Source organism: Lates calcarifer, linkage group LG2, assembly GCF_001640805.2.
Source record: "Lates calcarifer isolate ASB-BC8 linkage group LG2, TLL_Latcal_v3, whole genome shotgun sequence".
Taxonomy (NCBI): Eukaryota; Metazoa; Chordata; class Actinopteri; family Centropomidae; genus Lates; species Lates calcarifer.
In genome coordinates, this window is record NC_066834.1 from 20,027,380 (window position 1) to 20,041,591 (window position 14,212).

At 39.4% G+C, this 14,212-nt stretch overlaps 1 protein-coding gene across 1 annotated transcript; it reads right to left on the minus strand.

Moving 5' to 3' along the window:
• Positions 1-68: 68 nt before the first annotated feature.
• On the minus strand, positions 69-14,198 carry LOC108897704 (semaphorin-7A). Its single transcript, XM_018697452.2, has 14 exons — positions 13,925-14,198; positions 12,320-12,456; positions 12,136-12,192; positions 11,913-12,011; positions 11,537-11,645; positions 11,021-11,128; positions 10,762-10,904; positions 10,458-10,636; positions 9,796-9,904; positions 8,929-9,124; positions 6,949-7,064; positions 6,622-6,767; positions 4,112-4,173; positions 69-2,396 (listed from the first exon to the last, which is right to left on the minus strand). The coding sequence occupies exons 1-14, from the start codon at positions 14,025-14,027 to the stop codon at positions 2,050-2,052; spliced, it is 1,911 nt and encodes a 636-aa protein (XP_018552968.1). The 5' UTR covers positions 14,028-14,198; the 3' UTR covers positions 69-2,049.
• Between the last annotated feature and the right edge of the window lie 14 nt (positions 14,199-14,212).

The following is a 14,212-nucleotide window of genomic DNA, read 5'->3' on the forward strand; positions in this document are numbered from 1 at the left end:
AGAGCACAGGAGATAGTCTGAAGGTATTTTTGATAGTGTCAGTCAAATTAACTTTGAAACCACAGGCGTCTTTTTTTTCTTTTTCTTTTTAATTACTGTAAGAGGTGCAGTTTCTGTTAAAAGTGATGCATGCAGAAGTCACATATAATATTACAGCTGCAGATCTAGTCAGCTATAAGGACTGAACTCCTACAATATTACAAACTGTTACTACGCTGCAGGATGAAAACTGATTTGCTTTTATATGAAAAGCAAAATTCTGCAAAGATATTTTCAATTTCCGTTTTCTTAGTTTACAACAATATATTCAGCATCACAAAGCTCAAGCACAAGGACTTATGTTGTATAATCTATAAACTACCTAAAATGATCAGTAAGTACCAATTTATTCACAGATTTACACAAAAAAATGACATTAAAGAAGGAACATGTTAACAGTCACCATCATATATTATATCAACACACCACAACACCAAAAACATGTAAAGTGCTCACTTCCTGCTTGGACAACCACTGAAAAGAGCAAAGGCTTCATAAACTCAGAGAATTCACAATATAACACGTCGCAGACACCCTCAGGTTCACATTTGCATCCATCTGCATCTTAACTTTTCTTTCACTAAAAATAAGCACAGCTACAAAGAGGATGTATCAACTTTACGCTTTCAACATCACAGCAGTATTTCAGAATGTGAGCATGTTACCTTCTACTCCATTAGCAGAAGTCTTGACAAACAGAAACTCTTGTAACACAAAACCTGCGAAGCAAGTCTGAGGTAGATAGATAGAGAATCTGCGAATAGAAAAGTGCGACAGAATTTCACATTTAAAGGAACCGGGTGCAAAACACTTACAGGTTTACCAAAAGCTAAAATGAAATCATTGAATATCATGCTGCTATCATATTTCATTTCTTGAGTTGTTGTTCTACATGTATGAATCTAGTTTCAGTATATTTCAGGTTACCCAACACAGGTTTCCTGCATGCTGCACCTTTGCCCCCTTTGTACCTGGACTCATGTAGAGTATCATTACTTTGTGGCAAAGCATCTGGTTTTCTGAAAGAGAATCTCTGGAAACTTTTCTAAAACTACTGAAGGTCATTTAACAGCTGTTTACACACAGTTCAGTTTAACCCAATTTCAAAGTTGTAACTCTATATGTCTTCTTGCTCAATCTCTATGACAACATTTAATTTTTTTAACTACATTTTTTTCTGGTGTCATAGCAAACAAACAAACAGATACTGTAGGTCCTTTTCGTAATAATGAATGTAATAATAATAAATAATGTAATAATACTGGGGCGACATAGTGGTACAGTGATTAGCACTGTCGCTGGGGGCTTTTGCATATTCTCCCTGTGCCTGTGTGGGTTTCCTCCCACAGTCTGAACTCATGCAAGTTAATTGGTGACTATAAATTAGCCCAGGTGGGTGTGAATGTGAGTGTGAATGGTTGGTTGTCTCTATGTCAGCCCTGTGACAGACTGACAACCTGTCCAGGGTGTACCCTGCCTCTCTCGCCCAATGTCAGCTGGGACTGGCTCCAGCCATCTTTGACCCTCAAAGGCAGAAATAAGTGGCATAGCTAATGGAAGGGTGGATGTGTCTTGAAATTTTAGGAATTATTGCGCATGTACATTCTGCCGTTTATGTACACATAAATACTGAGACACCAAGTGCAGTGGCATTTTCAGGACTCAGTTATGCCAAAAAGAGGGACATTTGAGCTTTTACAAACATTTTCTAATTTTTTTTATTGAACAGGCTGATATAAAGCCTATTCTTTCAAGTACAGAGGCAACAGATGATTCAGTCTTGCCAGCAATCTATAAGCATTAAAACGTATAAATTTTTAATTTAAAACGACACTGATACTGATTGTTTACATAAAAGTACAGCAATTTTTTTTTTTAAGTTAAATTACTACAAAATAAAAGCTTTTCATTTTTGGTCACAACGTTGCAGCCCTAGTTATAATATACCTATCATAAAAAGGGTTTGACTTTAATTCATGTTATTATTCATCATTTTTCATTGGAATCATATCAGGACAAATTCTTAATGAGAGCAGCCATGAGACAAACCCAGACCAGTGGGCTTGATAATCGGCCCATCGCCCTGCTCTCCAACTCTAGATTCAACTTAACCAGCTCCTTACTGTATCCCAACTCCTCTGACACACAGCGGTAAGTCCCCACATCTTTGGGACTCATGCTGTCGATCAGAAACAGGCATTCCTGATCCTTCGACCTGCAGGATGTGGAGTGTTTGTTGTGATGCCAGGTGTACTGGGCATGATGGGACGACACCGGACACTGGAGGAAATACTTGGACTGAGAGGGAAGAGTGATGCTGTTCTCGGCTCTACGTGCTACACCCGAATATCTGAAAGCTGAGAAAACAGACAGGTCACAAGTCTATTTAGCTTCAACACGGATGTTGGTTTTGTTTGGTATCATAGTGCAGTTGCATGACAACATGACAAGCCTCTTGGCAAAGTGCAGGGATCCTCCTCCAGGATGCAATTACTAAGTCACAGTGGAACTAAGTCAAGACAGGCCTGTGCACCTAATAATGAAACAGTGGACAATGTGTAATGAAGGCAAGTTTTTCTAAGATGTTTTAGGACCAAATCTAAAGCCAGGGTTGAAGAGACAGAGGTAGGGTGGTCATTTGTACAATGGCCAACAGGCAAGTAAAATAATGACAGATGAGTGATAATGGTAAAGAGAACTGAGTGGATGTGGCTATGTATTTGGAGTTGTTCTTTACATGGTCTTTTGCATGTGGTGAGGTACAAATAAAGAACTGTCTCGTCAGAGAACACAGGCTGACTGTTCTCTGATGTTATTTAGTTTACCTAAAACTGAGCATCGTGGTACACCCCTAAGAGTTTAATAATAGAGTTGGAAAATGGTGGAGGAAAGAAGGCGGCAGTGCTAGAGGTTGAGAGACGGGTCGAAACTATTGTGAAGTAAATGCAAACTGCAGCAAAACCCCTTGCATCAGATGTCAAGGGTGATAGTCACTGTGGAAGTAACACAGTGAAGGCAAAAAGTCATTGCACTAAAGATACCGCACACTTGTGAGAAGTGGCCACAACTTTGCAAGATTCTGAGAGCATGAGACACATATGCTACTGAGATGTGTAGATGAACCGCAGTTAGCACGGTTGTGTTTTAAGAGCTTATCTACCCATAAAAGTGGGTGTGCTATACCACTTATCCGTTCGGGTCGTGGGGGGCTGGGGCCTACCTTATGGTGTCCTAAATTCAAATGTACACTTATATTCGGAAAGTCTTATGATACTATGTGAGTATACACACACACTTCTCCCAGACCTGACTTATTCTGCCTTTTGGTGCCTACTGAGCCATTCAAGCAGTATAATATGTAAAGTTCAGTCTATCTCACATAGTGTTTGCCTATTATGACATGGTATGTCTTTATTTATCTGGATCAGCGCTATACCAGTGGTTGTAAGATGGCTGTTTAAAGCTGTCTGAGGTAAAACAACAGTTCACAAAACTTCTTTGGAGGAAGCGTGAATGAACACAAGCTGGTCTCACACTGGTGTGTAGATTCAATCAACCGTGCTTTTGTTAAAATGTTGTGGCTGCTGATAAGGAGAGCGCAGCACCAACACCAGTTTAAGGAAGGAAGCAACGCTGACTGTAGAGCACAGCAGATGTAACACCATTTTGTCATGTCGATGAGGATGTGAGACCGTCTCAGGTCATAGAGGCCACAAACAGATCACTTTTTCTTACATCATGGGCAGAAATTAACACCTTAACAACAAAGGAAATATTGCTCTCCAAGCACACTGCATTGTATCAATGTTATGCAGAAGGCTGAAACATGCTAGGATCTCAGACTGTATAGACTAAGGCAGTTCAGTTTCAAGTAATATTTTTTACAAATATTGCACAAACCATTAGCTGATGTTAAGTGGACTGTAAAGATATGAAAGATACGAGATTTGACAATTACACACTTCTCTGCTCAGTTAGATAGGCAGCTCAATATCATTCTCATGTGTGTCTGTTAAACATAAATCCAGCAGCCAGTTGGCTTAGCTTTGTATAAATACATATCATATCATACCTTTTTCAGGTTGAACATTGCAGATGGTGTAGTTCCCTGCGGCCAAATCCTGCAGTGTGTCCCTGTCCAAAGGAAAGGATGTCTCAGTTAGAAAAATCTGCCAGTTACATTGACGATATAGTGAGTGTTAGCAAACCTGGAGGCCACATAACAAGTACCACAGAAATTCACGTGCACACACACACACCAGACAGAATCACACATCAGTACGTTAGTTCATCTGAGTATTTGGCTTTATGCTTTACACAACAATCACAGTACTCTCTTACAATGGATTCATTTAACTATTACTCTATTGGAACCCACAGAATCTAATAAAGAAAATGATTTGTAGAAATAACTTCAAGTATCTTAAATAACACTGTATTGTTATAGGTATTGTGATTAATACACATGTAACATCATTACAAATATTATACCGTTATTAAATTCCTTATATATGACTGTGCCTGGTTATTTTATGAGGCAAAGGGCAATCCAAACAAATAAACTGAAGCTATTCCAATGAAATCATTCAGTAATCGCTGTCAGGTATACAGTACATTTCTCAGTAGTTTTAAGGTAAAGCCCCACATTTGGGAAATTTTGAGTTGGAGGGGGTGGGGTGGGGGATTCAACAGATTCCACATAAATCCACAACTACCACTCTTCACTTTCATCACTTTGTGGTTCACAGCCTATGCTCATGGGGGCTGTGACAGTCATTGAGCGTCATTTCCGAGGCCCTGCTTTTCACACCACTGCCCATAGGCGAGAATAGACTTCCCCATCTCTAGTTACCATTTTAAGTTTCCTTTCCATGTGTGGATGAAGCTGAGCGGTGACTCATATCACCATCATTCTCTCCCTTGCCAAGGTAGCAGGCAAACTTTGAATCAGCCTTTGATAGGTGTGATGTTGCATTATAAGCCTCCCCTTCACAGTCACCAACCACATCACAGAGAGCATGTCTGCAGAGGTGCAGCTCTGCATTACAAGCGTATGAGTATGTGCATGACTGCGAGAGGGGTGGCAGGATGGGGGCGGCGGTTGTGTTTCTGTATGTAGGTGGTGTTGGTAGCAACAAAGTTCAGCCACGTGCACACCACTGTCACATGTTGAAAAACGGAAGTCTAGTTTCTGTGTCCTCTTTTAGAAGTAAATGAATAAATAAATAATAAATCAGTAAGATGTTTCTTCCTGTTTACAGAGAAGTTGCGTTATCAGTGCAGTTCTTCTTTCAAGGCGTCACAGGCAAAGTGCTTTACCGCGAAACACAGAGCTGTCATGTGAAAACCAAACTGTTGCAGTATCATTACATTAGGGAAAGTTGTTGTGTTTTAAGTATAAATTCATCATAACAAAGTTCTCATTGGAGTCAGAAAGTTTTCTGTGAAAACACCCTATTGTCATCTGACATGATGAGACTTTTGTTCGCAACTGCAAGTATCTCAATTTCCCCAAGAGACAAAAACAGAGTACATTTTTACTCATGTTTGAAAAAGAAAAGTTGTTACAATGGTAACAAATGTTATGTTGCACATTGTTTTGTCATTAGAAAGACAAACCTTTCTCACTGTAAATCATCTCTGGTCATAATAAGATACTTTACTCTAGTAAATCTTGTGTCCACCAGTGTCTAATTTACAGTAACAATGTCACATTCACACAAACCAGTTTACCAGTTTGGTCAAGTGACTGCAGTGTGGCTGCCAAAACTCATGACTCTCAACTGCCTGGTGTCATATGAGGTGATATTTAATCAGCAACTGGTTTATTGCTTTAGTTTCCTACTTGTACTGTTATACTTGTGTTTGGTTGTTTTTTCTTTATTCTCTAGAGCCCTTGTTTTTTTTGTGGGTTTTTTTTTTTTTTTTTTTTTTTTGGGGGGGGGGGGGGCTGTTATTAAGCAGCAGTTATGATGAAACTGAAATGAAATTGAAATGTTTTTGTATTTCAACTGCATGTCATTACAATGAGGTTTGAAAAGACCCACCTATAACTAAGTTATATTCCCACGAAACTCATACTACTCCTACAAGATAATCACAATGTGGTCACTTACTCAGGCCAAATATGTGTGCAAAATGTAGCCTTTGTTTTTTTATGGTTGGATGATACCCTGAACAACTGACAGCTGTGGAAACAATGGTGTTGTTGTTTGTGTTCGAGCTGTACTAAAGAAGGCCTATTGACTAGGTAACTAGTATCAGGTCAGTATCGGGTGAGTGTTGAAATATTTTGGTAACATGATTTACACCATCATCATGAAAGTTGCTCCATTTTGGGAATGGCTCCTCTATAGCAGGTGCACTGTAGTGACTCAGCTGTAATGAGCAATGCCACATTACACCATAACTAATATGACACAACACTAATAACATTCCACAACTGACTGCTGATGAGACTCACACTGAGGTGGGTCTGAATAAACCAGTACTGTGGTATCAAGGTTGTGTATGATTTAAAGGCAGAGTACAGATAGGTGACGCAATACTTCCCAGTGCAGCTGTAACAAAACAGAGTCTTACTGTGTCTCAGGGGTACAGTGGGTGCCGTTCCAGCCGCAGTAAGGGTCTCTGGCTAAGACACAGTCCTGACAGCTGTCTCCATAGTTTGCACAGTTTGCCACGTCCACTTGGACCAGTTCACTTCTGGAGCGCACATACAGCTTACTCTGCAACGATACACAGATAGTACACAGGCTTTCTAATTGTACTTGACCATTACTGACCAATAATCAATTTAGTATAAAATATTTTTCATCCAAAAAAAAAAAAAAAAAAAAAAAACTAAATAAATACATTTGTGTTTCAGTTGGGGGGGGGTAGTTGTGTAGGCAGAGCTGTGTTACTCACAGATGAGGCATGAAGGATGATGTTCTGGATGTGTGTTGGGCTGTCAAAAGGGCGATACTCAGCGATGACAAAGGCCTGACTTTTAGTCTGCATCACTTTATGAATTCCTCCATTATCTGTTAAAATACGCAGGAGAGAGGAAGTGGGATTACTAAATGCTTAAACCTGTCTAAACACACCAACCCGCCCTAAGCAATCCCACACACGTTTCATGTTTAATTACCTTGTATGACTCTTTCAGAAAAACTTATCAAATGTTTTGATTTTAAAAAAAAGTCTGTTGGGAGATAATTTTTGCAGAAACCATTCCTTTTATGTCCAGTAAATACTAACACAGCTGAACAAACATAAAGCCAACAGTCTGCAAAGCTGCCTTGCTCATGTTGGACTGTGTTGGAACTTTCGTGTCCTTCTTTGGCCAAAACCTGCATAGACTTTAGCTCTTAATGTGTCACCATACACTGGCCTTAAGTGCAGGTGGGGTGAATTTGCATTCATGATGTGCTTTTAATGCTAACTACAACATTTATCACCTTTATACACAAATCATGTGTCATGTGTCTTCCTCTTTGACATAGGAAACTGTCTGGTTGGCTAAACACTCTTCAGTCTTCTGCAAGTGAAAGATAGGACCTCACAGGAAAGTGATGATGGGTTGGTTCACCATATTTGGTTCACACCTTTTAATTAAAGAGAAGTGTCGATTTAGCTCGAACCTTCACATCCTGTTTTACAGCCTATGTATATATGTATATGTATATCAGTTTCAGCTTCCCAAATGTTACTGCCTAGGTAACTGACTTGACTGGCACTATATATTTTTTCCAACAACAGGGAGCCAGTGGGGATAGCACTGGTGTGTTTGTGTGTTTAGTTGTGAGGCGACTTTGGGCATGGTGTCCACAGTTGGCATTGCTGTATCACATGGCACACACACTGATCCAATAAGCATTTTTCGCATACACAGTCATTACCAAGGGAATGGCAGTGACACAGTCATTTTTCTGAACATAACAAACACCCAAACTGAATCTTCAGAATTTGACTTATTTGGTCCAATAAATTAAAAGTTTAGAAGAGTCATTGGATTATTTTATGTTATTCATGTGTGTAGACCAACAACAAAATGTCAGCCAGCTCAGCCAGTGGAAATCTCAAAAACACAGGCTCAAAGTCAGCTTGGCCAGAGAGGGACTCTCAAGCACATGCTCTATCTATAAAATGCTGAAGCCCACAGAAGGCTAAAAAAAAAGGCATTTTTGGCTTTGACACATTTTGCTAAGGTCACAGAAACCAATGGGTCACCATCTTCACTGCTCCATGACCCAATATGAGTAAAATACAGAGGTTACGGGACTATTTTTTGCTTTGACTTAAGACAGTCTGGTCATTTGTCATCACCACATCCGTACCACATCTTAGCCATGACAAATCTTTAATCCTCAAATTTTAAGCACGGCCATCAAGGCCAAATAAAAAAAAAAAAAAAAAACACAGTGACACATTATGTAGCACCTAACAAGCAAAATAAGAAACTGTTCTGTTTTTGGGAAAGGACAAAGAATCTGAAATCTGAAAAACCAAGGTCCTGGTTTCAGGGCTTTCCCTATCTCTATACAAATATTCTTGAAGTGGCCAGGGCAAGCTGAATCTAGAACACAGGACAAAGGCAACTTTTCCAGGAAGGGATTCAAATCTGGCAGGTTTGGTGCTAAATTCAAGCCAACTTGTCCCTCACAATTGTACTGCATTTCTGCTTGGCATTCAGTGTAAAAGGTTAAAAGGTTGTGCTGAACCTGTACTGGGTTCTGTCTCAGCAACTACTGTACATTAACTTGAACTTTTAGTGTTGGTTAAATGTTTTTTTTTTTTCCAATTACAGCAAACCATTTAAGGGAACCTACGGATGTGATTATTCTCAAATAGACACAAGCTATTCTTAGTATCAACTTCCCTTATTCGCATCATTATATTACTTACTTAGTGACAGAAACAGAACTGTGTCATGATCGCTCCTCTTCTGCCGGGAACTGTCGGCGTAGATGTGAGTGTAATTGTGGTGATTAAAAAGAATTGGGGCCGACTTGTTCACAGGTTGGACACAATCCTCCATCTCTGAAGTCTTCTCGATCACCCTCATGACGTCTACGGGAATCTTTGTGCTGTCTGAAACACACTGAACAACCACAAACAACAAAAAAAAAAAAGCATGTGTATTGGTTTTGGCTGCACACCAGATGGCCGTTCAGTTTGTCAGTTTGTTTTCTCAGCAGAACTGACAAACACTTGTTAGGAGATTTTCCCAGCTGTAGCTAACTGGCTAATGACGCTAACATTAGCTTTGTCAGTTGGTGGAAAGACATGTCTCTGGCTTACTTTTTAAAGTTTCCAACTGACTTTCTTTAAAACAAGAACGCTCAAAAAGTGGTCTTTTGACATAAAATGTTGACTTTAAAACTCTAACAATTGACTCATTTTTGATGCTACCACAGGGGATGCAAAGGTGGGGAATTTTTAAACATAGTCACTTTAAAAAAACGCACAAAAAGAACATTATGCAGTTACTCTGTATTTTAATGACGCGAGTGTTGACCGTAAGGTCAGTGGAAAACATACAAAAGGCCAAGTCAAATTTGGCAAAATGAAAAAGTTAAGTTTCAAAATATGATGAAATTGGCATTTATCTATAAATGTATCTAATAAACTGACTTCATTGGAGCAGTCTGGAATAATCACCAGTGCCATATAAGTGTATTTAAGCTCATTATTTTAAACACAGCAGCCATAATGCCAGGACAAGACCAGTAGTTACATTTTTCACCTCTGATCATTTTGAATGACACATACCTCCCTGGGCCTGGACTTTTGGTTGGTTGAGCTGAAGTCTTTAAATAGAGAGTTCCTGAAGATGTTGTCTATATCCTCTATAGTATAGACACACACAGCACTCATACCCCTGCAGAGAGACAGAGAAATCAGGGGGGTCTACACAGAAACATCTGCAGCAACAAAATACTGCTGTGAGGGTCAGTGCATATTTTACCCACGCTGGTCAAGAATGGTGAAGCTAAAGCCAACAAAACAAAACAAAACAAAACAAAAAAACTGCTGAGCAGACATGCTTAGTTAGAAAACAAACTCAACCTCAAACTGTCATCTGATCACGCAAATGAGCAGTATTTTTTTTTTTCCCATATCATGGTGGTTAGTGTCTATGACCTAAACAACACAGCAAGTCATTCTGGTTTTGACCTGACTGTGATGTTTTGATGCTATAAAGTGTCCACATCAAAAAACTGGAAAAAGGAACATTTGATTCTGCAAATTCTGAAGTTATGACTACACTTAATACTTCTACCTCTTCTTAATGCTTCTACTGAACTTCATGTAACATTTGAGGTCATTCTTCTCCTGCCACTTTGACCCAAACTCTGAAATTTGATTAAGAGTAGTACTGTCTCTACTTCAACCCTTCAAATACTTCAAATACACAAATGATGGAGACCTACCATTCATTTCTGAAGAGTGCATAAACCCTGGTATCCTGCCACCGGTCTGCATGCACAGTGGCTACATCTACCAGTTCAGAGAAATGCTGTCTGCTGCTAGAGTCTCCGCAGAAGAGCCTTGCATTCATCTGGGACGTCCAGCTAAACTGCAGGTTGTTCTTGGGACCACCAGTATCTGACTAAAAATGACACACAGAGGATCAACCACTCCTTTGTAATGCACATGTAAATATTAGTCAATTCATCGGTTATGGTTACAGTAAGATGTCTGTGAGTGTTATTTAAACGTAATGTCAGGCCTTACCATACAAACCCGGGTCACAAATGGGAGCCACATGTCGCTGTGGAAGCCCGTGTCTCTGTTTTTCTCCTTATAGAAAGCATAAACTTTGTCCTGTGAGGGATTGTCTCTCTGTCTGCTGAGCATCAAACCTACATAGTACTGCTCTAAAGACAGAGTCATTATTACAATGTCATTATTTGTCTTTATAGCTTTGGGGCAGAATGAACATTTATGGTAGTATCATTTAAATAATAAAAAAAAAACATCTCCATAAAAGTACCTTTATTATGGTTTGCTGGTCCAACTCTGTCTTTTCCAAACTTGTGGATGCCAACATTCTCTCGAGATCCAGAGTTTGTAATGTAGAGCTGGGCACTTTCTGCTGATTCTGGTGGGAAAGCAGGAAGCACCGTTCACATTTCGTAAGCCAGACACCAGTATCTAACGTCTGTGTAAATAACTGCTCACTGATAAGCAAAACGTGTTGAGGGAGATGTAAAGTGTCTAGACTGGCTTTGACGCCAGTCACAGGAACTGTCTAGTAAGTGCGAGCAGGCAGCAATCTCATTACGGGCAATGGCAGCGGAATAGAAGAAGACACCATTAGAGAGTGTTGAGTTTAGTAAAGCAGGTTAGTAGAATGAAAAAAGCAGACACCTTGTCTGGATGGATAGGGAAGACAGATCAGCTCCTGAGGATTGAAAAAAAAAAAAAAAAGTCTAGCGCCACTATGGAAAAAAGCAGAGACTCATCAGCAGATTTAAAAAGCTCCTATGTGTAAAAAAAAAAAACTCACCCACAAAAGCAGATGATTCACCCTCCTTTATGTTAAATTCCTTTACGCTTCCATGTATGTTCTCCACTTTCTTAGAGGAATTGCATGTGGCTGACATCTCTGATAAATTCTACAAAACACAGTAAGTCTTTAAAAATATGTCTCCTATTCTCCATCACTGATGGCTCAAATGTGATTTAAGGATTCAGTTTCAGTTCTTAAAGAAAAAACATCTTGAAAAGTAGGAGCTGTATTTACTTTTCTTGTAACAGCATTAGTGGGATGTGTCAAATAACCCCCCCCCCCAAAAAAAAAAAAAAAAAAGTGGTTTGTCACCATGAGCAGAACAGATTACCATTCTGGGTAACACACCCAGGACATCTTTACAGCGTCTCACCATATCACAGCATGACGTTTTCCAACTATTGGTTCCACACACAAACACCTTGTCTGCCTCCTCCCTCTCGTGGGCCACAGTGATTCTGTAGTTACAGTCCTGAATGACAACAGGAAGAATTCTAGTTTATCAGAGGTAGTCAATGATCATTCACTATCAGATCTAACCTACAGTCTGTCTGCTCCGCTCTGTTTGCTATATACAATCATGTTGCGCTGCTCACCTTATGTGGAGCACTGTCAGTGCATCCCTGCCACAACAACTTCCTTTTTACAAGAGTCTGTGAAGAGAAACAATATAGAGCTATTACTTACTTTGCTTCATGTTACTGTTTGGTGAGGCTCACTTCAATACGTTCAGTGCACTAATTCATTGAATCATCTTCCTGTAATAATACAGCTACTCACTACTTCCTGAGGGTATTGAAAGTTGTATGAATACAGGTGTGTTGGTCCAGCAACTGTGACAGTGTCCGGCTGTTCTTTCAGGAGAATCCATACAGGTACATGTTGTCCAGGTAAAGGTGACCTTTTAGCCCCAATTTCTACAATTGAACAAAATATAGCAAATGATAAACAAGGCTGTGCATGTGCACCAGGAGTCCGCTCTGGGGACTGGATTTGTAGAGACAGTCGTGATAGCGTTTGGTTTTGTATGTTAATACGCTGATGTTAGCATTTAGCTCAAAGCACTGCTGCGCATACAGTACAGCCTCACGCATCTGCTGCGCCGGCAGTTACTTTCAATTTTTATTCATCTGTAGTTTATTTCTGATTATTTTGATCATCAGAATTTCCCAGTCAACCTGTCCAGGTTGATTGTAACCCATCCATTGCCTAATGTCAGCTGTGATGTCAGCACCCCCCAGGACCTTTAAAGGATAAGCAGTATTGCCAATGGATGGGTGGAATTTCCCAGTCAACTGTGTTTGTGTCTTTAAATTGCATGTTTTTCTAACCAACAGACACAAACCAAAATATATTTATATATATATTTATTTATAATTATACTAAACAAAGAGGCCAGCAGATGTAAAGCATCATGGCATGATGCACTAGATTGTCTTAATTCATGGTTGCTGTGCAATGGTATGTCTTGTCTTCTGATTACATCAAGAGGATAAAGCTATATTCTATTGATATTCATGACTTTAGTCAATGTGCGTGTGTTTGTGAGAGACACACACACAGAGAGAAACTACATAGTTAGTCAGTAGGTATTCATGTTCTTCTTCTGTTATATATGTCCTACAGTTTTCTATCACTATTAAATTTCCTCCCAAGTTCTGTTCGTCCATGGGCTTTAGTCTGCCAAAGATTAAACTGAGATGCAGTGCAGAGGACTGTTCTGTATGTCCAGATGCAGTCTGACAAGAGGAAATATATTAAATGAACCGCAACTTTGACTTTACTTTAGAGTGTATTTATATTTTTTCTTATCATCCTCTGAACATGGTAGACTGACAAGTAGAGAATAACAGAGTCACTGCTATTTGTGGTAATTTGCTATGGTTTTACCATAGCACAGTATTAAAAAGTCTGAATATTATGAAAAGTCACTGTTGTATTTTTAGTTATTTCCCTCTTAACATGGTGCAGTGAACAGATAAATGCTTAGCCCACTATTCCATTAACCAGAGTGTTGTGTTAATCTGCTGTCTCAAGGAGTCAATACAGTGACACGGTGGGATACATCACAGACTATTACAGTCTCGTCTAACAACTTTATTCTTTTTTACTGTAACATTTTTACTGTGCTACTGTGATCATTGTATCCGTTTCTACCTCCTACCATTTACTTCTGCTTCCTGCCCCAGTTCAGTGACATTATTACAATCCAGGATTTTAAACTTCAATATTTTAAAGTAAAAAGTCAACGTTGTTATATAACATAAACCTCATCCTTCAGACATAGTAAAACACTGTTAAACTTTTTCTTCATCTTTCCTACATTCATCTCGGCGTAAAACCTCTCTCAATGTTTAAAAAAATAATAATAATAATATTTCATACCTTTGGCTGTTAACGTCATCCTCGGTAAATGCGTCGAGTTCGCCTCAGTTAAACTACCGAGGCATGATAATACGAAACACACCGCTGAAAGTAAGAGCACCATCTTCCGCTGAGGTGTCACTGAACTGATGTATCTCTCTGCTCTGCACTTTAACTTTAGGTATGTGAGGGGGTTTAGTTCTCTGTGTGTGAGCGTGGCTCTCCTGAGAGTATTCCGACTTCATTCTGTTAGACCGATTTACCTACAATTTCATGGATGTCGCCGCTTTAACATATAGATGAAATCAT

Bases quoted from the DNA above. Each gene is read 5' to 3' on its own strand.
- LOC108897704 (XM_018697452.2), bottom strand. From the start codon at position 14,027: ATGGTGCTCTTACTTTCAGCGGTGTGTTTCGTATTATCATGCCTCGGT. The intron at 12,457-13,924 runs GTATGAAATATT...GTTCAATTGTAG, and splicing joins GATGACGTTAACAGCCAAAG to AAATTGGGGCTAAAAGGTCA. The intron at 9,125-9,795 runs GTATGTGTCATT...GTGGTTGTTCAG, and splicing joins AAAAGTCCAGGCCCAGGGAG to TGTGTTTCAGACAGCACAAA.